This window comes from Pseudonaja textilis, chromosome 1, assembly GCF_049901715.1.
Source record: "Pseudonaja textilis isolate UNSWEBS1 chromosome 1, rPseTex1.2, whole genome shotgun sequence".
Taxonomy (NCBI): domain Eukaryota; kingdom Metazoa; phylum Chordata; class Lepidosauria; order Squamata; family Elapidae; genus Pseudonaja; species Pseudonaja textilis.
This window is the reverse complement of record NC_141990.1, coordinates 24,682,806-24,707,697: the sequence shown is the minus strand read 5'-3', so window position 1 is coordinate 24,707,697 and position 24,892 is coordinate 24,682,806. Positions and strand designations below refer to the sequence as shown.

At 39.3% G+C, this 24,892-nt stretch overlaps 1 protein-coding gene across 1 annotated transcript; it reads left to right on the top strand.

Annotated features, from left to right (window-relative positions):
* Nucleotides 1-3,517: 3,517 nt before the first annotated feature.
* SLC35F6 (solute carrier family 35 member F6) lies at nt 3,518-20,277 on the top strand. The gene is made up of 6 exons (XM_026708580.2): nt 3,518-3,669; nt 13,196-13,268; nt 14,717-14,888; nt 15,889-16,101; nt 17,070-17,180; nt 17,936-20,277. The coding sequence occupies exons 1-6, from the start codon at nt 3,593-3,595 to the stop codon at nt 18,415-18,417; spliced, it is 1,128 nt and encodes a 375-aa protein (XP_026564365.1). The 5' UTR covers nt 3,518-3,592; the 3' UTR covers nt 18,418-20,277.
* Nucleotides 20,278-24,892: the final 4,615 nt, after the last annotated feature.

Genomic DNA, 24,892 nt, shown 5'->3' with positions numbered 1-24,892 from the left:
GCTGCAGATTTATATAACTCCTGCTTTTGAAAGAAAACTGATCATTTAAAGCCTATAAAGCTAGATTCTCGAACACAATCCAAAATACATGACAACTATGGGAATTATATATGAATCATTTTATTTAGAGACATAAACACAAATTTACAATAAAGATTTAGCTAGCATATTCATATCAAATCAAAATGCTAATAGCAAAGTCTTACCTAAATGCTTACCTAGTTCTACAGAAATAAACAAGAGTCCTGAAAATAAGCATTGCCTCTAGTTCCCCTTTACCTCTTAAAACTCAGTTCTTCCTTCCTTGGTCAGCAGTTATTCCTTGCCTCCATTTTCTCAGAGATTTGCTTGCAGTCTCTCAAAACCTTCCTCTCTGTGGCAGAGAAAGGTTGGAGGATTTGATTCAATATGTGATGAAGTCCATGTCAGATACTGTTGGAAACCTATCCCAGCTAGCTTGCATTTAGACTGGTCAGCTGTGAAGACAGCTCTGAAAATTGCTTTCCACAACAGAACAATATAAGAACTTTGGCCTATTCTGCTGCCCAGGTAATTTTAGAGCACAGTCCAAAATTTAACATCAAGCCAAAAATCTTACATTATATGAGATTTCAGAAATAGTGCTATGGTTACTAAAAAAAAAAATTAAACCCAAAAAGTAGAGGGCATTAATCTGTATATAGTACAGATAACAGATAATCAGAGTTGGAAGGGACCTTGTAAGTCATCTAGTTCAACCCCCTACCCAAGCAAGAGACCCTACATCATTTCTGACAGATGGGAGTCCAATCTCTTCTTTAAAGTCTCAAGTGATGGTGCTCCCACATGGTACATTGTATACTGTATACCCATGATGGCGAACCTATAGCATGTGTGGCCAGAAGTGGCATGCAGAGCCATCTCTGCCGGCATGTGAGCCATTGCCCCTGAGCAGGTCCACTGCACAGGTGCTTGTGCACCACCTGCTCACCAGCTGATCATCAGGTAGCTGCCGCTCAGGAGACGTGTACGCATGCACAGAGATGCGTGTTGTGCAATATGGTTACTGGCACAAGTGCGCACATGCACATGCATGTGTGTACACTTTTGGAACGCAAGGATGGAAAGGTTAACCATCACTGCTGTATACTGCAGCAGGAAAATGGAGGTTTCAGTAGATTTAATGCACAGCATGTATTCCAGGCAAAGCAGCTCTATCACTCAGGAATAATAAGCTAATAATAGCTTCTTCACTTTTAACAATAAAGTTGTCAGGTATTGAATTTGGTTCTCAACTCAAGAAAATGTGGTCAGTCAACCATACAGCCAAATTCATCAGTTGCCTAATGAGACATAATTCAAAATGTCAGGAGGAATGTTAGTTGTGGTTGTTATGTTGTCTTGGGCACAGTAAATCTCTTAGGGAAACTAGGTATATGCTTCAAAAGCTTTTTTAATTTCAAGATGAACCATCAAGCTCAACAGACTAAAAGAGCTTTCAATGTTTGTATATGCAAATAACTATAATATAATAAAAATCTAAATTTACACATGTAATGTTTTTAAGAATGGAGGCACTTCTTTAAATCTTGTATATACCAATGGATGTATTTTCACCAAGCTATGAAGCAAATTGGGCTGAGACACTGTTATTCTGTTGGATTTTATTTTTCCACTTCTTTTTCGTCATGCTTGATAGATATTATCTACTGAAAAAACCATATATTTAGTCAGGCATTGCTAACTTAGGCTTCCAATTGACTTTTTTGCTTTGTCTTCACCACTTTATTGCCACTATCTTTCTTTGGACCCTGCAGAACAGAAAACATGTCGAGATTCTCGCAGCTCTGCAAGCAAACCAACTATATTCAGGATATTAATCAAAACAGCAATTTCTGCTAAGAGGGATAAGATGGCCGTTTCAGATGTTGTCAACTCTTAGGGGTTTTTTTAGTTCTAGCCTGAGTGCAAATGTAAACAAAAGTGAGGGTCACATTTTGACTTTGTATAACATAGCAATGTGCTTTGCAACAGTAGCAAAGCAAGTGCCTGGAAATATTTGTGGTAGATTTCTAGAAAGTGTGAAGTCCCAAGTCACACCCAACTACATGGGCTCAGCACATTGAAGTGTGGTAAAACATTACACACTTGCCTTGCTATTGTTCCAAAATATGGCATTCCAGAACTTATTACTGGCCTTGTGTGCCTGCCTAAATTCAACATAATTAAACTAAACAAATTAATTGTCTAAACAGTGAAAACAATAAAAAGTCTTGGGACATTTGTTAAAATAACAGTGGTTTAACATAGTTTTTCTTGGAATACAAATTTATATTTGTTAAATATGTATCCGTCCATCTCATCAAGAGGCAACTCTTCTGTGGCTTACAACCAAGTAAGACAAGATAAAACATTAAAATATTAAAATAAATATCAACATTAAAATTGGCTACATTTGAATCACTTCATTTAAATTTGTGCAGCATTATCCTTGCAAGAGAATACACTGCTGTGTCAGATTTGTTGGAGCAGAGGAGAAAATAGTAAAAGGAGATGATTGGTGAAATTAAATGTAGGAGAGTAGCCAAAGATGATGGCATATAGATAGTAATTATTCACAAAATTTTAGATAATTTACCAGATTTTTGAATCCAAATAATTTATTTGAACACTTTCCTGGACCATCTCCTTGTACATTCAAAAATGTAAGCCTCTTGATGATCAACCAACCTCAAAAAAGCTATTAATTTTACTTTTTGCTCTCATTCATGGTGTAATTGTTCTGCCAATTTTAAAAAAATCAGAATTAGAATCTCCAGTCTGAGGTAAATCAGAGATTTGATCTCACTATCAGGAAGCATGGCATGTCAAGTAAAGAAAAGACAAATTGTGTTGGATTTGTCCAGATTATTTGGGTGTATGCGTGGAATTTTCTTTGCCATAGTATTGCTATAGTGTGCCAATGCTTTCTTTCAAAATGTTTTTTCCACTTTTCAGTTTGGCCTTCAGGAACGGAATATCTTAGTAGTACCCCACCCAAGTATTAACCATGCCTAATTCTATTTATTTTTTTAAAGATGAGCAATCTTAAATAAGCAGAATGGGATAAGCAGAAACACTTCCTTCTTCCCTGCACTTTCAATTCCGTATCTGTAATCTGTACTAGCAAACCTAATTTCTGCCCAGCTCTGCTATTCGTCACTTCGCCGAAGCAGCAAAATCTGTGTCTTTCCCTAAAATGCTTGGCTCAAAGTAAGCATTTTTTTCAACCATCACTCCTTAAGATTGCAGCTCAAACATTGCACACCGCGATCGTTAGGGAGGCCAGCAATTAAGGACAAAACCCCTCTTGGCATTAACAAACTGAACAGCAGAGGAAGCTTCACCGGCTGAACTCCTGCCTGCTTTCGGTTAAAGCGTATAGCCTCCGCTTCTCCCCCACAGTCGCTGCTGCTGCTGAGAAAGCGTCCCGCAGACCGTGGGCGCCTTTGCCAGCGCAGCCGATGTCAGCTGATCGACGGCAGTCATGTGACGTGCCGAGGAGGAAATGCACCCGAACCACTGAGAGGGACAGTTGGGGCCGGCTGCATACTGAGAGCGGCAAAGAGCAGCGATGGCCTGGACAAAGTACCAGCTCTGCCTGGCGGCGTTGATGCTGATCACCGGCTCCATCAACACGCTTTCCGCGAAGTAAGTCGGCGGGGACGTGGGAAGGCAGCCCCGACAGCGTCTCGTCCGCTCTGCCCGCGTTAACTCGGGGTGGGAATGGGGTGAGATGGGGTTTGGGAAGAGCAACTGCCGTTAAGAGCAAGTGGGGCAGAGATCGACCGAGGCTTGGGAAAGGAGTGTAAAGAATTGGGGGGAGGGGGACATAGTTTGTGATGAGATCACCAAGATCTTCCATCTGATGAGGTTACCTAGTTTGAGTAATGGAAAGTCTGCAATAAAACAACGAAGGGCACAGAAAACTGAGGACCCCTCATTTTAATCCTGAGCTATAAATGTTCTTTTAAGGGTCTCTTGCCATGGCCTTGTGTACTTGCTTGAATGCCATTCGTTTCAGAATGATTGGGGTCTGTTGGGCAGGTTAGCTAGACATGAATTGCCATTTTCAGAGTTGAGGTAGGTTCCGATTAATCCAGATTATAAACCTCTAGTTGCTAGGTTCATCTACTTGATACACCCCCAAAATAAATTATGTTATGGCTTAATGTGATGGTTACCATACTGGGACTGTATGGATTCTTACTGAACTATAGTTATACTCAACCCCATTACTTTATAGGCCAATATGTGAACTGAGCCAGTTTGTTCCCAGTTGCTGGGAAATATCAACAGAAAACCGTTTTATTGTAAACTGCCCAGAATCATTAGGTGGGCATGTAAAAATCTGATGAATAAATAAATAAAATCAAGCTTCAGAACTGACATCATGTTTAACAGCTTCTGAGAGATAGTTTTTGCTCATTGTGAATGTGAAACAAGAAGGATTTTGATCCTGCAGTTCTTCTGAGGGTCCTGTCACATAGTGAAGTTGTCTGGAGACACATTTTACACATTGTGCTAAAGTCAGGCCTCTTTTACCACAGCTAATGGAACAATCCACACCAGCTGGGTTCACACAGCATGCTTTGATGGACACTTTGATTTACAAATCAGAATTGCTGGGATTATATATCAGTCTAGAAGCAAATAAAGCCAATTCAAGGTGATAAATAAGCCCTTCTACCTAAATTTACTGTGGTATCTGTTTTAACTGGCCAAAGGAGATTTTAGCAGATGCAAATAATAACTACATAAACTAGGGATGTCAGTGTGCGTGCAAATAGGAGAAAGGGGAAAAATCAGTTTGTGGAGATACCCATTTTCATCTTTCTGTTTCCATTGGACACGAGGGAAATATCCTGGAGATAAAAAGCTGCTCCACATGTTAAGGGTCTCCAGTTTCCTGAAAGGATTTCTCTTTCAACTTCATCACTTATTTTTCTCTTTGCTTTAACTATTCTGTCTGAAACTTGATTTTCTGGTAAACAAAGGGACTGCTGCTGCAGATAAGAAAGTTGAGAGAGCAGCTCTCAGGACTGAGAAGGTAGCCAGCTCTTGATCAATGACCATTCTTATCACTTGCTTATAGTCCTTCAGGTTTGTTATCAGAATTGCAGTAGAAAAAGAAGAATACACTGAATTAACACTTCTTTGAATGAAGAAGGATGTAGTGAAGCCTTATTTATTTAGAGATCCACCAATATTGTGAATTCTGAATGGAAATGAATATATATTTCTGCACCTTATTATCAAGAAGAGAGAAAGCATGCTAACTGTGCCTGACAAGTGAGGGTTTAGGTAGCCTTTCCCAACCCAACCCTTTATCTACAGGTAGTCTTTGAGTTACGACCACAATTGAGTCTAAAATTTATGTTGCTAAGTAAAACATTGTTGAGTTTGCCACATTTTATGACTATTCTTGCCATAGTTGTTAAGTGAATCGTTGTATTTGTTAAGTTAGTAACATGGTTATTAAGTGAATCTGGATTCCCCATTGACTTTGCTTGTCAGAAGGTTGTAAAAGTTGATCACATGATCCCGGGACACTGATCGTACAAATATGAACCACTTGCCAAGCATCTGAATTTTGGAGATGCTACAGTGGTCGTGTGAAAAATGGTTCTAAGTCACTTTTTTCAGTGCCATTGTAACTTTGAACGGTCACTAAATGAACTGTTGTATGTCGAGGACTACCTGTATTCAGTCTCATCCAACTTTCAGACCCTTTAAGATCAGTTATCTCCATTCTTTCCAATATCTTATTAAGTTTGAAGCTTTAAACCAGTACCTTGCTTGATAATATCAGTTCTGCATTTTTTTTCACCAGCCTCATTTATCAGTGCCTTCAACTATTCTCAACATAATTGATTTTTCTAAGGAATTTGATCACATGATATGGTCAAAATAAGATGGCCTTAGCTAGGCAATCTTAGCTTCCAGTGTTATTCCTGGAATGATGCAATCTAAAATATCTGTGTTTGTTATTTTTTGTCCAAAATATGCACAGTAGACATTTTCAAACACATACATTAAAGGAGCTTATCCACTTTTTTAATGTCTAGTTTTCATCATCCTAAGAAGTTATAGAAAAGCAATCATATTTACTATTCTGCACTTCGCATTAAGATGCATGGCTTTGTGGATCTCTCTTCCACTCAGTGTAGCAGGGCTAATGGTATTCTACATTTAATTCTGGTTTAGACATCTTCAGTCATTTTTGGAACCAAACTAATAAAGTCCTGGGCTGATTCAGTCAATTTTTGTATTGATATCACAATTTCCAACTGTTTTTATAAACTTAAACTTCTTGGTATTTAGAATCATTTGTTCTGTAGCATTTTCTGCCAGTAATATCGTGTCACCTGCATCTCTTAAATGTTAATATTCCTGCCACTAATCTTTCTTCCAATTCTGATTTATCTTAGTTAAAACTGCCTCTATGTATATATCAAAGGGGATAGAATACAGCCCTGCCAGACGTCTTTTATAGTCTTGAACTAGTCCGTGTTCTGACAGTGCCTTCTTTGTTGTTGCGTAATGGTTTTATTGATTTAATCAATCATCCTGAAGCATTCATTTCTCACAGATACTTGGATAAAATTTTCGTGTAATTGAAAAGATCAGTATCGTCAATGAAGAATAAATATATATCCTTTTGAAATATGCATGCTTGTTCTAGCATTTGCATTGTGATCTCAAGTACTACTTCCTCTTCTATGTGTTGGACAGCTCTTTTCATGGTTTGACCCAGTTATAAGATTTTCAACAAATTTTTGCTATTCAAGGCTTTTGAATAGCAGTTGTGAGTGTCATCCTTTTGAGGGGATTGCGATGAACTTGACCTTTTCCAGTCTTTCACCCATTCACTGGCATCCCATATATTTTTATTTAATGTAATTGCTGCTGTTGTTGCTTTTAAGCAGTTTTGATAAAATGTCACTTCCAGGGTCTCTCTGGATAACTGCTTCAGGGCTCATGATATCTTGAGTTCCAATAATTTATTTTATTTTATTACTGTATTTTTAATAATAAAAAATTTATGTATTAATTAAATATTTATTAATAGCAATATATTAATAAATATTAATATCTATTAATATTTTTAAAACTATTTTTAATATTTTTTGTATGGCCATCCATCTTAAGAGACAACTCTGGGCTGCTCACAAGAACAATATATCTGATCTCCCTTCAAATTTCTGTTGTGTTATGAGTAAAGTAACATTATTACTTTATCCAATGCCATAATACAGTGTATTCCTTCTATTTATATTTTATTTGCTTCTTATCATTTGTCCCCCCACCACCATTTCTGCCCCTTATTTTTTCTTTGTCTGTAGTGAATGGTGTCTGAGTTTTCTTAAGGCAAAAAGTAATCCTTTTTATTTCTGTCTTTCATTGTGTACAATGCTCATCCTAGTATTTGTCATTCTTTTCTAGTTATAAGTTGTAAGTACTCGTTTATCTTGCTTTGTTAACTATGCCTTTACCTTTTCTTTGGATGATTTCCACAGAAAGCCGTTTGCTTATCTTTGTTAGATTTTGGTATGGGACATGTTTCTGAGCTGTTTATTTGAAATGGGATTTTTTTATTGTTGTTTCTTTCCATAGTTTATTAGATTGTTTTTCCATGGTTAATTAACTCTTTTTTATTTCAACTACGTATTGTATAAAGATGAAATCTTGTCACTATCACGTTCCTAGGTTAGTACCATATCTTTTTTTGTGTTACAGAATTTCAGTTAAAATCATTTTTGACTACAAGTAGTTGATAATCCAAATCATAGTCTGCAACAGGTAAAGTTTGAACAGAGCTAACTGTTTTTCCGTCATTGGCTGAAAAGCATATAATAGATTTTATTGCAATACAATGTATTTGGAATGTTCAGGTATACAAGTAGGATATGGGTTGAATAAATTTTGCATTGGTAATCCTCGGCCAGTTTCTATTAAAAAATATCTGCCAACAATTTCTGCTTCTTAATTGCTTCCAATTTTGGTATTTAAATCTCCCATAAAATATATTTTATCTCTTTTGAACTTTTTTATAACACTACTTGAATGTCAGCATGGAGCTGTTCTTCAGATACTTCTGTTGTTGGTGCATACATTTCAACAAATGAGACATTCAGAGATTTAGCTTGGATTTGATCAGCCGTTATTTTTGCATTTAGTGCTTGGAAGCTGTCAACTGATTGGTGATTTTCATTTGTTATTAGTGCTACTGCATTCCTTCTCATGGTGTCACTTCCAGAACAGTACTGCATAAACTCATCTGAGCAAAAATGATCCCAGTGATGCCAGGAATGCCTATTTGGTCATTATCATTTCTTTCTTGGTATTTAGCTTTTCATAGTTCATGTTTGAGACATTCCACATATCAATTCTGTTCAGTTTCTTCCAGTGTAAGTGGTTCCTTTTGTCATAGTCTTTCAGTGTTCAAAAATTTCCCTTTCTGCATTATAATTTCCTAGATTGCTCATAGTACATTGTTATCCTTCTTCTTTTTCCCAAGTAGCCTGGGAGTACCAGGCAAAAATGGTTTCTAATACTGTACCATTTCTGAACTTTTCTTTGACAACTTTTCCATAAACATTAGGGTACATAGTAAGCAGTGGTGGGATTCAATTTTTTTTACTACCGGTTCTGTGGGCGTGGCTTGGTGGGTGTGGCAGGGAAGGATACTGTAAAATCTCCAGTCAGAGGTAGTAGTTCTCTGAACTACTCAAAATTTCTGCTACCGGTTCTCCAGAACTGGTCAGAACCTGCTGAATACCACCTCTGATCATAAGGTTTTCTCCAGATCTCCCTATTAATCTCAGCTTGGGACCAACATACTATGTAGCTGGATTCCCTAACCTAGTGTCTTCCAAATGGGGTTTAAATTTGTGTAAACCAGCCAAATCTAGCTGCTTGGAGACATCTGTTTGGAAAAGATTCTTTTGAGTCTGAGTCTTCTGTTCTTCTTAAGTCTACCTCATAATACCTGGTTGCATTTCTTCTATCTATAGGTTTCCTCTGATGGTTTGAAGAAACTTTTAGAAGTTGTAGCTATATTCCTGATTCTTACAAATCTCATCAGCTAAATCTCTGCCACATGATTTTTTTTTTGTCCTTTTGCAAATTCTAGTTGCTGAGTAAGCAAACATCTTGAAAGATGACAAGTCATGACATTTTGGGGGAGCTTACCTGTACTCTGAAATTTTCCTAGTTTACTGAAAAAAAACCTGTAGGTGTAGTTGCTTTAAACTTGTTTGCACATGTTGTGTTATAGTACCTCGATCTCATATGATTTTTGAATGATTACATAGCCTTTTCCAAGCATTATTAAGAGGCTTAGATAGAAGTGGTAGTAGGAAGAGCGGGACAATTATATCTGAATGTGGGTGAATTGGGAAATGGATGGCATATAAATCTGTAATCAATAATAAATATTTGGCTAAATCTGGTTTTGTCTGTACTCCATCAGCATGCTGTACATACTGGCAAGATAGAAAGAGCTGACGGTTCACAGACTTTGCATTTGCAAGTTCTCAAAACTTCAGCAGTTCCCAACAATCATTGTATTGGCCCTTACTCCCAACTTTTTCAGGTCCCTCCTCATAATAAAGTTCAGGATGTAGCCTTTGCCATCATTTCTTAATTCTCATATCACTGCATTTTGTATCTCATTTTATTGTCTTCTACACGTTGAAATGCTTAAGCTAGCCATATTGTGGTTGATAAAGGAATGGGTAACTTTCAAGGTTTTGCTCAGCTATTAAGTCCCTTTCTGGTGATCTCATCAGAGCTTTTTGAACTTCTGTGGGAAGGGGGTATTAGGTTGAGTGAATGCAATTTGATCCCTTCCTCACCCTTAAAGTCCCAATTCAGAAGAAGTTTGAAATGGTGCCACAGAAATCCAGCCATTTTGCTTAATACTATGGTCTAATTCACACAATAAACTAAAAAAAGGGCAATGATTCCACAGCACACTGAATCACAAATTTCCCATTGAGTTTTGTGAGCCAAACTAGATTTAACTATCTAAGACCTTCCGACTAACATCATGAGTCCCTCTGGTATGTTCTATCTTTCCATTCTGGATTTCCTGCTCCCTGAGGGAGAAAAATAAAATGGGTGAATCTTACCCCCCTCCACACACACACCTTCTGCTTGCTTCAGTCTGACCACAAAAAGAGCCGCCTTGGCGGTGATCTCTTCTTTATGGAACATAATTCCACGCAAGATATGGTTGATCCTCACCCTGTTGTCTATGGAGATTCTCAGTCATCCAGGTCATGATTGTCCATGAAAAAACTCTTTGGGACTCACCCTGTAGTGTTTCTAAAATGACCTAAAAGCATGGTTTTGTCAGGAGGCCTGAGGACCACAATTGGAGATTGAGCCAGTCAAGCAGTTGATTTGATTGTGTTGCTGCTACCATGAGGGGACGGTGTAATAAGGGGTTTTTATGTTGTGGATTTTTAAATGTTGCAAACCACCTCGAGTCAACTATGTGTGACTTGGGTGGCCATATAAATTTGTTTAATAAATAAAAAATAAAAAACTTGCTTCAAATTAAAAGCTAGTTTGGTAATTGGAACACACCACCTTCAGAAAACTAAATTCTTGAAGCTGTCCAGATGTTTAAAACTGGTGCTCACCATATCTGTAGCACTGTGAATCCGGCATCCCCAACAGCATGGATTTGGGGAATTACTCAACAACCTGGAGGGCACCAGATTCGGTGCTGCTTTATAAAGACTTTTACTTCAACCACTGATTCGTTGGACTGAATGACACAATTTGAATCACTCTTGCCTTTCAGTAGCTCTGCAGCATTTGAGTGGCTTAATCAACATGTTTTCTTCCTGCATTTTTATTCCAAGACTGTTAAAGCATAAATTATTTTTCCAACAACATTTGGATAGGTGGGTGTTACACCTACATTTTTAAGGGCTTGATCATAGCTGTTCTTATCCTTTTGGTAGTCATTCTTTATCTTTTGTTTTTTTACTTTGAAATTGCCCCTTTCCATTTTCCTAAAGATGATTTCTGATTTCAGTGAAAAATAGAATTGGATCCTCATAACTCATTTTAGAGTCATAATCTGTGCTGAAATGACCGTGCTCTGCCAACGGTGATTGAAAGAGAAAGGAGAAATATTGGTGTTTCTGGAATTTGAAGGATTAGGGGGAAGCCAACTGTATTCCCAATAAAATTGAGGCAGGCCTCTCTACCAATGAGAGGAACCTTAGGCCTCCAGATGTGATACACGGTAAGTCCCATCAACACGGTCAGTCATAAGGATTCATGGGATGTGTACCCCACAATATATGCCAGTCCCTTTCTCTGTGCCCAGTGTTAATGGAAAAACCTGATCAATGCATTGTTGCACAAATGTTTCCACGAATCTGCCTTATATTGAATCTAGAACTATCTAAATTAATGTTGTTGGTGCTGACTGACAGAGAAGCTTTTCACATTTCCAGGCGTAAAATTTTACCTACTCATCCTGGAGCTTCTGAGGATTTATTTTACATGCAGAGTAGCTATCTACTAAGCTATGCTCTTTCCTCTGATCTAGTTTTTCTGTTGGGAACTAAAGGTTCTTAGAGCTACTACGTCTGATATGAAGACTTTCTAATCTCAGCATGCCACAAATACTATTTTCAGAGGTGGTTTTGGTTGCAACTGCACAGTTAATGGCTGACCCATCACCCACTCTGTTGTAGTGTAGCATTCTTTATCCCATCAACTTTGTCTTGGGTTATTAATTAATAATATTGCACCAAGACTGCAGGAAGAGGACTCTTTGCATTTTGATTCCTTTTGGGGCATCTATAGCTTAACAAGATCCTGTTGGTATATTTTACAAGCATCCTAATAGTGGCAGCCCTGTTTCTCACTCATTTTTGGCAAAAAGATTTAAAAACATATCCCTATCAAAAGAGAAAAAAAACATATTTTAATTGAACCCTACCTTCCATCGGCATTGCTGAAACGTTGCAATGTAAAAAATATACGTTTAGCAATAGTGACTCTGTACTTACTATATATATAATTATTGGGTGTCTTTTTTTCCACCAAATATTACTTTTGGCATAGTGGAATAGCAGCCTTGACACCTGAGCTGTGAAAGATCTGTTCGTGTGTTACTTTTTCTGCTATATCAGAGTTTCTAATTACAGCAGCTCCAGAGAGATTTGGCCTGGTGTCAGCAAATAAACTCTTTGCAGTTTTTGTTTGCAGTTAGGTATCTAAGCTGGGGACATGTTCAGGCAAAGGAATGTGTCACAGGGCAGTTTTTCTCCTTAGAAGATGTGCAAAGCCAATAAACTAACTATGCTTAATTTATGGTTGTTTTCCCCAGTCTTTTTCTTCAGATGTGTTGAGTTGTAGTTGGAGAAGGATGTTTGCTGCGCTAATGTGGGTTTAAGGAATAGTTCTTCTCTTGTCTTTCAACTTGGCCTTACTAGCAGAGTATGTATCTTCTTCAGCTTCTCAGTGGACCGACTATTTCCAACTGCCACCATCTCATCTATTAAAAAGGCAGTTTTGGCTTGAAGCGAGGAAGAGAGGGGCATTCTCAAATTGCTTTTTCAGAAGCTGAGAGGCATCCAAGCAATATTATGGAAAATTTTTGGCAAATATTGTTTGTTAGATCTCCACTTCCAAGTTGGCTTCTTCTAAGACCTTGCTTACATGAGATACTCAGCTGTAGCACAGGTATTTGCATGTTTAAAGTCTCAGATTCCCAGTGGGGCTTCCATTGGTAGGGGGTTATTTATTTATTTGTTTATTTATTTATTTATTTATTTAGCTGCCAATTCACCCATGGCAACTTGAGGCGGCTTATACAATGTAAAACCATATTTAAAACAAAAAATAAAAATAAAAAAACAATGAAAACTAACAGAATCAAATAACTTAGTAAAGTACAATAAAACAAAATTTGGGAAAATAAAACAAAAATAAATTATCCTACAAGAAGGGTGGATGACCAGAGTGACAGGTAGAAATCTGATATTTCTAGCAGATTGTGTTCACCATGGGATGAATGAACTAGCCTCCATTACCATTTTGCACAAGCTTTTGTAATAATGTTTCACATCCCCAAATGCCAAAAGATGTAAATCCAAAGCTTGGGGACCCATTTTCTAACTGACGCCTCACCCCTTCCTTTCAGGTGGGCTGACAAGCTGAAGGCACCAGGCTGCCATGGGACAGAACCACACTATTTCCAGCATCCCTTTCTACAGGTAACATTGGCAAGATTCTGCACTACTTTGTTTCATTATAGCTAAACCATCTCAAGTGATGACTGGGGAATTCTGGGAATTGAATTCCACACAATGTAATATTGCTGAGGTTAAGAAACACTGGGCCAAACTCATTTCTATGATGTTAAGAACATAGGTTCTTCAGACTCACAAAATCTGCCTACAGGTAGTCCTTGACTTACAACAGTTCATTTAGTTACAGTTCAAAGTTACAACAGCACTGAAAAAGTGACTTTTGGCCATTTTTCACACTTACAATGATTGCAGCATCCCCATGATCACGTGATCCAAATTCAGGTGTTTGGCAACTGACCCGTATTTATGACGGTCACATGTCCTGGGGTCATGTGATCTCCTTTTGCAACCATCTGATAAGCAAAGTCAATGGGGAAACAAGTTTTACTTAACAACCATGTTACTAACTTATCAACTGCATGATTCACTTAACAACTGTGGCCAAACAGGTCGCAAAATGAGGCAAAACTCACTTAACAAATCCCTCACTTAACAACAGAAATTTTGGTCATATGTTGGGGACTACCTATATTGAAATTTCCTCTTTGCTTTGCTTTTCCCCTTTTGTGCCAAATCTGCAAAATTCTTTATAGTGCTCGCATTTAATAAAACAAGAAAACCCATTTTTAATCCAACACTCATCAAAACATCTGGTGGTCAAGAACTCCTTTCATCTATCACCACGACTTTAGCAGGGAGATTGGCAGCCAAAGCACCAGTTCAAAATGACCGACCTATCTGGCAATTGAAGCCCTTCCCTTTTTTTAAGCTAAGCTGTATGCCAGGGACCATTCCTGTGGGTACTGCTGCTCTTAAGTAACCCAGCTGGTCTTCCCTTACTTTCAATCCTGGGTGATAGTCATGCCAGTATTTCTCAAGTTGACAGAACATAGGAGTATAATCAAGTCAGATAAAGAGTATTTTGATAGGTGCAGTATATCTCACACTCTTAGTGTAGGTTTCCCTGTGCATTTCCACCATTGGGGGGGGGGGGGAGGAATAAAACATCATACTGAGTTGAGTTCGTTCTCCTAACTATTTCAGCACATCAATACAGTTTTCCCAGCAACAGTACAAATGGTGGACCATTGTCTTCTTAGATATTCTTTAAGTCATCTACAGTCCTGGGATTTCCTACTGGTCTCCCATCCATCTTATAACCAGGTCTAATCCTGCTTAGCTTCCAAAGCCAATTGGGACTGAAGAGAGGCTACCGTCTATTGAGGCTTTCAGAAAAAAACACAGTTGAAACGGTGATGAATATACGATGAAATATCAGAACCCTTGATTCAAACCAACGTGGCAATTTGTCCAAGTTCTGCCAGGAGGTTGAGAGAAGTTGGTGGCTTTTATTGGGGATTTGCTATCCATGTCAGTCCAGAACTTTGTCAACCTTTTGGTTTACATTTCAGGCAGTGGGCATGTTTCTGGGGGAATTTTCCTGCCTGGCTGTCTTCTACCTCCTGCTCTGCACTGACCGGAGGAGGCCAGAACCCACCATGACAGCTCCTCAGCCCTTTAACCGATTGCTTTTCTTGCCTCCAGCACTATGTGATATGACAGGGACTAGCCTCATGTATGTGGGTAAGTGTCTACAAATGGCTAAAATAGCCATAGTGATAGTGCAGACTTATAAACCGCTCCATAGCTTTACAGCACGCTCTTAGCAATTTACAAAGCATATTGGCCCCAACAGTCTGGGTCTTCATTTTACCGACCTTGGAAGGATAGAAGGCTGAATCTACCTTGAGCCAGTCAGGATCGAACTTCTGGCTGTGGGCAGAGTTAGCCTGCAATACTGCATTCTAACCTCTGTGCCCACCATGACTCTAGTAAAACAAAAAATCCAGTAAAAGAGTAGGAGAGAGGGAGTTTTGCTAAGAATACGAAACGTTGGAGGAGTTTAGCTCTGGCCTTGAGAAAAAGGAGGGAGAGGAAAAACGATTGATCAGCCCTGGGAAAGTAGAAAGCCTGAGAAAAAGGCTGAGAATGACCCTGCCTTGACCTCATGCTTAAGAAGGGTCAGGAGGCAAGTGTACAGATTTTCAAGGTTTGTTTATTATCACCTACAAAAATAAAGTAAAATCTCTAAAGTTTCTGTTCTTTGCTGCTTGCCTTTCTGAAAGGGCTGAGAAACACATTCCTCTCCCTCCGTCTGTTTTAAAAATGCAACCATACAGTATTTCCATTCAGAAACAGCTGTTTTTAACGCAATAAGAAAAGAACAGTCATTCAGAATAAGTAAATAGTTTACATCTGATGAAACAGAGTATGTAAAGAGTGCCAAATAACAACTGTTGATATAACCACTTACCAAGTTGGGGGAGACCGAATAAAAATATTTCACTCATGGAAGCACTCTTTATTCTCAATTATGCAATCCTTTGTCGTCCTTTTTCTTCTCGCTTCTGGAGGGGGGGGAAACATCTGGAAGGAATGGGGGACAACCTAAGCTCTTCTATTTTAAGCTTCGGTTCCTACCACCGTAGCCCAAATTCTCATTGCTCTTTGTCTCTCCTCGTCCCAGTTTTTCTCTACTCATCATTCTTCCTTCTTCCCCCACTACCCATTTTTGCAATTCCAGCTCTGAACATGACCAGCGCTTCTAGCTTTCAGATGTTGCGTGGAGCTGTGGTCATCTTTACGGGCCTGCTCTCCGTAGCTTTCCTGGGGAGGAAGCTGGTACTGAGCCAATGGCTGGGCATCCTGATCACCATTGTAGGCCTGGTGGTGGTTGGCCTGGCAGATTTGCTGAGCAGTCATGATGAAAGCCACAAACTCAGTGAGATCATCACAGGTATGTAAGGAGGGGGTATTCTAAAGCCAGTGGCTCCACAGGGGGATCCTGGAGAGTGGTTTCCTTGGCAGTTCATGCTCTTTACCTTCAGACAGAGATCTCAGGCTGACTTGGATGTCCCTGATATCCAGATATGCTTTCTGACCATGCTCTTCTTCCTGTCGCATTGCGATGCTTAGCTTTAAAACATTTCTCTTCTCTTCCAACCCCAAAGATCTTGGTTCAGAAAGCAGTGTCCCCGTGCTTTCTGATTTAGATTTCATCGCTCTGATTGGTGCGGCCCTCAATGAAATCGAGTTTAACACCCCTGCTCCAGACAGACCATTTGTAGTTAATGATTAATAACATACTGGAAAAGGTATTGATTTTATTGTTTCCTAATATATAAATTCAAATAGTAAGAGGTTTATTTTTGGAATGCTATTTACAACATATATGGTATATCCCCCAAACAGCTCTCCAGATTTGCTAGGTAAGAACACTGGTAGCTCTCAGTTAGTTATCCCATAGGTTGGAAATTCTGGGGAATGGATTCCCACAACAAATCAGTGATGAAATCTAAAACAGAAAGCACATGGACCAGCAAGGAGCTAAGGAACAATTTCTTCCTTCAATTCATAGTTAGAGCATTCTATGTCACCCGTTATTGAAACTGGCTTAGATTATTTATATTAAACAAGTAATAGCATAATGGCTATTATAAATAAATGGAATAAATGGAATCTAAGTGTCTGGTTTATTATTTTATAATATGCATTTCTATTAAATTAAGTGGCTTTCATAAAACTGATCTACAATGTAATAAAAAAAATGGTTTACAGAGAAAAAGAGGCATAGGGCATCTATCTCCATATGTATTAAAATAGGTGGCTATTTCACACATTTTTCCTTTCAAGCTTTGACAGAGTAAATAAGTGATTGAGGGAGTGTCTTCCTTATGGAATGCTCAGCTTCTTGCTTCTCCATAGGTGACCTTCTCATCATTATGGCCCAAGTTATTGTGGCCATTCAGATGGTGCTGGAGGAGAAGTTTATCTACAAGCACAATGTTCACCCTCTGCAGGCTGTTGGCACTGAAGGTATGTAAGCAGTCTCGTAATGTTCTGGGTTCACATGGATCAACAGCTACCATCTCTGATCAAATGGAAATATGATTTATAAATAATTTTCTGCTACAGTTGGGTAGCTTCTATGTTCTTTGAAGACCATCATGAACTGCCGTGAATTAATGGCTGAAACAATGTCCCCCAAAAGATTATTTGTATTTCCTCATGGTACAAGGCATGGCATAATTCTACAGTTCCTAAAGTGACCAATTTTCTTCCTTTCTTACTTGGGGAAAATATCCCCTTCTTTTAGCAGTCACTTTTTTTGAGGTTTTATAACAGCTGCATAAGGGCTACAGCTTCCAGAATAAGCAGACAGCAAAGCTGAGAATACCGAGGGTAATAGACTCAACATATCTACAAACTGGCAGGTTGGAGAAGGCAGCTTTGTAACTATGGGAAGAATTTTACATAGAATGTCTCCTGGAAATTCAGCAGATAGCAGTATCTGACTAATCTTGCCTGGGCTTGGAAGTCAAGTAAGGTACTGGTGGGAGACTAGAGGGAACGTCCAGAGGTAAATCCAGATTGGGACATTAGCAAAACAGCCTGAAGAAGGCAATGGCAAGCAGTGTTTTTACTCTTGCCAAGACTACGTCAATGTGATCACTAGGTCTTGAGCACAACTCAAAGCTGTCTTTTGCCTTTTTGACAGAACCAGTTGGATGAGATAGACTTATGATCCTCCTGGGTTTCAATCATATTCATTTCTTCTTCCTTTTTAACAGGTTTCTTTGGGTTCGTCATACTCTCCATCATCCTGGTGCCCATGTACTTCATACCTGGGGGCAGTTTCAGCGGTAGCCCACGGCAGGTACTGGAAGATGCTATAGATGCCTTCTGCCAGATTGGCCATCTGCCACTTATTGCTGTAGCCCTGCTGGGCAATATGAGCAGCATTGCCTTCTTCAACTTTGCTGGCATCAGTGTCACAAAAGAGATCAGCGCCACCACCCGGATGGTACTTGATAGCCTGCGCACCATTGTCATCTGGGTTGTCAGCCTGGCCATTGGCTGGGAGGTCTTTCATGGACTGCAGATCCTGGGTTTCCTCATCCTTCTCGTTGGAGCTGCCCTTTATAATGAACTGCACCAGCCCCTCCTTGCTCGCCTGCCCTGGAGGAGGCCACCAGCAGGGGTTGCAGCGAGAGATGCTGATAGAGAAGGTCTGCTGGCCACAGACGAGCTTTCCATTAATGGAGACAGTTGATGGCAATGGAACTTTTACTTCTGCACCACCACTTAGGACCTTTTATTGAATGAATTGGCCTGTATTGCTGGGAGATCGGGCTAAAAACACTCAACTGGTTTCAAGATCTGCTTTGTAGCTTTGGGGATGCTTTGCTTAACTTTAAACATCTGGATGGCTCTTCATTATTTCATTCTTCTGCCTTTTACTGAAGGAAGTGCGGTGGCGGGGTGTTACCCTTTCTCTAGCAACCACAGAGTGGAGATCTGCTGCTGCTAAGCAGCCCTGAAGTGGTTATGGGCTCTCTCCTGGGGTTGCTTGGAAGCCATCTAAAGCCTTGCTCCATCTTGCTTCATCAGCATTTTGGGATGGGGACAGTGGACGTAATTGGAAAGATTTTCTGGGAACCTTATAGTTCTTCGGCTGTACCATCTGCCTTGTGGGTACCTGTCTCTTTATTGTTTATCTTCTGTTAAAATAACATCACAAAGCAATTGGAGGAGGACCTTTGCTTATCCCCAGTAGTCCAGCCTGCATAAAGGATACTCTCATGCTTCTGCCAAATAGGATCTTGTCTACTCCATTTTAAAAAGACAAGTGCAAGTGACCATCTTTCCCTGATAAGCCATTTTCATCATTTCTCATTCTCATTCCTCTGCAGGATCCAATCTCAGTTGGTCACCAGAGGCTTCGTCTTCCAAACTTTTGGACTCCTCCTGGAGCCCATTCTGGAAAGAGAGAAGTTCCCTGAAGATGGACTCCATCCTCAGGAAACTTCTGAGTTCCTCCCTGTGAGTCTCCCTTTGAGTCCGAAAGCTTGGAAGACGAAACCTGTGGTCCAGGTGACCAACTCAGATTGGATCCTGGGACACGAATATTTGCCTCCGGCTCCTTTCTCCAAAGTGGCCTTCCCCAACCAGATGATGGGCAAGAGGGGCAATTCAACACATGCAAAAGGGAACAGCAAACTAGAAAAGGTTGCCCTCATCTGCCTGTATACTGTATACCTTGCCTCTTTCTTGACCTTTTAAGAAAGAGCTGCTCTAGTGAGGTCTAATGAAGTGCTTTCTGTTTCCCTTTCGTCATGTGAGAAGTTTACTGCTGACCTGGGTCAAAGCTGGCTGTTGAGTAGTAAGATGGGAGCTGCTTTATTGAGCAGCCTCAGATCAAGGACATGGTGTGCAACAGTTTATAATCTGGGATTACAGTCCAGCATATTTTGCCGTATGATACCCAGGATCTGGGATTTAGTAAAGCTGTTCTGGCTGCTAAAGAGAATAGCTGGTCCTAGATCATGCAGTTACAGAGTTTGGAAAAAGGGAGCACCAGTTGAGTTACTTATATGTGCCATTTTTTGCTATTTGTACTGAAAAGGCCTAGAGTTTAAAGACCAAGTGCCGAGTTTTGTTTTGTTTTTGTTTTTTTGTGAAACGGGCCAGCAGTTGGCACAGTTGGTGTACTCTTTAATATCTGTATACTTATCCACACATGTCTGAGCAACAATAAGGAAATAGGGACTTTTAGAAAAACAGTGACTCATTTCCAGACTATTGCTATTTCCAGAGATGCTACTGGCCTGCCATCTGAAAGAAAGCCCATGCATCCTGATCAACTGTGGCCTGTTGATGGATTTTAGGAGTGCACAGAAAGTGCCTTCTTTTAAAGGACACCCTAGGTACTTGAGATCAATTGTCCAGGTATCAGCAACCCCTCTCTGCTTGACAGCTTCCCTAAGTGCTTAGCAGATCTTGCCCATGTGCCCTCGATGACACTGTTAAGCGATTGGGACATGGAATGGAGATAACAGTTGGATTTCTCCTGGTTGGGAGATACTAAACAAGAATGCAGTTTTGTAACCAATAAAATACTTTCTGATCAGAAGTGCTTTTATGTCTGTTTAAGTTGAAATTTATTTTTACGTGGGGTTTTAAAATAATGTTTTATCAGCACAGCTGTCCTGAAGTCTCTCCAGGAATGGCTGGGGATGGGTCTCAGAGCGGTACCTAAATAAAGAAAACTGTGATATGAAAAGGTAACTAGGCATCAGACAGCAATAATCAAATGGCAATACATGGACATGTTCACATGCAATAGGGTTTGGATGTAAGCCAGCATAAAGTGTTGGTACACAAGTTCCTGATGGGTTGTCCCAAAGGTGCTTTTTTTCAAGAGGCAACTGGACTTTCTGGTTTTTCTTCAATGACGTTTTGCTTCTCATCCCAGAAGCATCTTCAGCTCAGCTGAAGAAGCTTCTGGGATGAGAAGCGAACATCTTCAAAGAAAAATCAGAAAGTCCAGTTGCCTCTTGAAAAAAGCACCTTTATGGTTCTTGATGGATTGTTTAGTTTAAAAAAAAAAGATTTAAGTCCATGTTTAAAAAATATATTTGATTTTTCATGGGTTAGACTTACTGACAGTCTTATTTATGTCTTACTTCCTCTTTAAAATTCAGACTGATAGATCTGTAGCTTTGCACATACATATTTTCATAATCTGGCCTTTAGGTAAGTCTGTTGCTAAACATTTAATTCTGAGGGTGTAGACCTCCTTCTGATGAGCACTAGATAACTTAATCCTGGGAAAGTGCAGAACTGCGGCTTGCTTGAGTTCCTGGCGATGTAAGAAGCATCAGATCAGGGAAGACTGAATGTGTGTATTACAACTATCCTCCAAATGAAAATTTCAATAAATGGAAAATAATATAACCATAAATTAGGCGCAGAGATACAATGAACTATTTAGCCAAGCTGCAAAGATGAAGTGGGCCAATGATTCTAGAGGGAAATATTGATGTTGGTACCTGTCTGATATGTTAAAGATACTTACAAAGGAAGATACTATACTGCAAAGCAAAACACCAATGACAGTATAATTCTAATTTACCATAATTTCTCTATTTCACAAAGAGCATTCTAGGAAAATCGGGTGACTACAACTAATGCTTTATTCAAATATATGCATACTTACTTTATGTGTTATTCCAGAACCTGTTAACCTGGTAGCCAACCACTAAACTTAGAAGAGCATTCAAGAAAAAACATACTCTTACGATTGGCCTGTTTGACAAATTTATTTTATTTATTAAATTTGTATGCTACCCATCTCATTGACAAGGGACTCTGTTTATGAAGTGCAGTGTCTCCCATTAAGCAAGCCAACAGATGGTTATATTACTTTCATTTATTGAAGTTTTCATTTGGCAGGAGGGTTGTAATATACAAGTTCACCTTCCCTGATTTGATGCCTTTCAAACAGGATGAATTACATTCTTCATGGCTCTTGGCCATTAATTACTCTCCGAATATGGTTGGAGAAGGTAGTGATTGTAGCTACAATCTGAGTCAAAGGAAGATTGGCCTAAACAACCAAACAAGGAAACTCCTTTCTCCAATCATCTATGGGGCATATTCCAATGTATTTGGAAAGAGCTGCGGTGGCACAGTGGTTAGAATGCAGTACTGCAGGCTACTTCTGCTGATCACTGGCTGCCCGCAATTTGGCAGTTCGGGTCTCACCAGCTCAAGGTTGACTCAGCCTTTCATCCTTCCAAGGTGGGTAAAATAAGGACCCAGATTGTTGTGGGAAATATGCTGACTCTTTAAACCGCTTAGAGAGGGCTGTAAAGCACTATGAAACGGTATATAGCTAAGTGCTATTGCTATTTGTAAATCACTAAATCTTTGCAAGACTGTTGTCAACCTGCTGAGATGGCAGAATCATTGTCCTGGTTATTTTCTGCAGGAGCAAATCCCTGACTATAACGGTCTGAAATTGTAAAGCTTTTGTGTCAGCCTGGACATAACTAATTAATTTTTTGCAACCTTCTATATTTCTGAGGGTTGCATGAACCAGGATTCAGGATTTTTATATAGAAGGCAACTGAAATGACTATTGCTTCTTTTTTCCTGAGTTTTAAGATATATAGATAGATAGTCCTCGACTTACAATGGTTCATTTGGCAACCTTTCAAAGTTTACAATGGCCTTAAAAATGATTTCTGATCATTTTTCACATGACCCTTGTAGCATCTCCATTATCATGTGATCAAAATTAATGGTTCAGACTTCTAACTGTTGCTATGTCCCAAGATCATGTGATCATCTTTTGCAACATTTTAACAAGCAAAATCAATGGGGAAATTTAGATTCACTTAACAATTGTGTTACTAATTTATGAACAATGATTCACTTAACAACTGTGGCAAGAAAGGTCATAAAATGGGGCAAAACTCACGTAACAGAAATTTAAAGCTCAGATGTGGTTGTAAGTCAAGGACTACCTATACTACAGCCTGGAGAAGCTTTTCAATTCAAATTGATAGCAGAATTCAGTAATCATAGTCAGATTGTGGTGCCGGAGGCAGAAAAAGAAGGCTTAGAAACCTTAATTGCCTTAGCCAGCCAGTATCTCTAATTTATTTTGGAAGAAAGAATCATTTCTGACCTTTTACAATGGAGCAAGGAAAACAGGGTAATTTCCAGATACGTGGGAGAGATTCTTAAAAAGAAGTGGCATTTATGTTTCTATTTCCTGTTATTCTTTCTTTTTATAAATCGGTGATTTGGGCTTATTTGCCAAAAGACTTCTTTTCTTTAAAAGTAAACATATTTTAGAAATATTTCTGCAGTGACTGCACGCAAAAATCATGTTATTTCTGGAGAATTGTTGCCCAGCCATCCATATAGGGCAAAAGATATAGAAGAAAATATATACTAATGTTTCTTTGGGAAGATCCTCTACAAAGATTGTATACTGTTATTTAATCATACTGTCTCCTAAGGCTTATCCTGCAGTTTTTCCTGCTCCAAAAAGGGAAGTTTTCCTGATTTCTGTAGTGGCAAAGTTGTGTTTGGGCTCCAAACCTATGCAGTGCTAGACCTGGTTAATATTTGGATAGGAGACTAGCAGAAAATCCCAATGCTATCACCTCCACTGGTAATTCAAAAAGAATCATGCAAGAAAAATCATTTCTGTGTTGTAGCTAAGACAACCCAGAAGTTGAGTGCAATTCAAAGAAGCTTTGACTTGACTTCTCAGAAATCTCTCTTTAATGTTGCTCCCCATATCCGAGCAATGAAAACAAGACTGGAATGTGCCTTTTGAAGCGTCACAAAGATTTTTGAATTAAGAGAGTGCGCTCGTTTTCTTTTTGATCTTTTAAACATGTATGGAAAAAGGATTTTTCCTAAGCAAAATGTCAAAAAGTGTGACTTTGTGGGAGTTTAAAACACTGAGAATTGGACACAAATGCCCCAGTTCCCCCTGAGAGTATTTGGGAGTGGGGTGCTTCAACAGGTAAGGTCACTTTCCCTTTCATCAGGATGTGTTGCAGCACAGCTCTAGCTCTCATCTACAGTCAACCTAACAGCGACTTTTGTTACAGGGATTTTCCTGACCCCTTGACAGCTGAAATACCTTAAGTATGATGGGCTTAGTATTTTTCTTAGCTGACATTTGTGTCCCACTTCTGAGGGCCGTCATCCTTCTTCTGCCCCAAAGTCAACTTTTGGAAATCAAGGAGAAATTTTGCACCCCAAAATAAGTGGCCTTGAAAGACAGGGACAAGGGCAATTATAGTATTTTGTGAACCTTTTCTGCACTGTAGCATTGTAAGTAATATTTCTCTCTTACTCACTCACTCACTCACTCCCCTTCTCCCTCTCCTTCTCCCTGTGTGTATCTGCCTTCAAGTCAGTCAGATTTCTGCCAGCTGCTTGGATTAGTCCCAGCCGTTTTCTTTGGAAGTGGTTTGCTGTTGCCCCCTCACTAGGGCTGAGAGAGAGTGGCTGGCCTAGAGTCGCCAATTGCCCTTATGCTTAATAAGGGACTAGAACTCATGCCCTCCAGTTTCTAGCTGGTGCCTTATCCACTACACCAAACTGGTTGCCCTTCATAGACTATAGTTCACATAAGGAGTTAACACATGAAGCGGCCCTGAACTAAACCAGAGTATTTGCAGCAAGAGAACGGTATGAATTCAAGCTGCCCTTTGGCTTTAAAGAGCTCATCACCATCCTTTTCTATTGCATAGCAGGCAATATAACATCTTTTTGGGGATTTATGAACACTTGACTTGCGAATGAGTTTTAATCCAATTATAGAGAACCTGGAGCAATTCTCTCCAGTACACAATTCTTTAAACCCATTAGATTTATACTTCAGCAAACTATATCCTATTTCATCTATTGGGTGAGATGTACAGAGTACATGAGCACAGAGCTTCCTACGTGATTGAAGGGAAGGATGTGAGGAATAATAAATACAGAAAGTACAGGACAGTAGCATTTTAAGTTGCTTGCAATGTCCACGCCTGTGGACAATAAACATTCTGGGTGAGACAATTACCACTTCCAAGTTGGAACAAAAGAAAAAAAAATCTGACTCATCCAAACCTCATTAACTGTAGCTCAGTGGTAAATACTTTTTGACAATTTGTTTTTCACAAAAATCCTTAGTACAAACCACTCAACGTAAACAGCTTTTTCTAGAACCTATT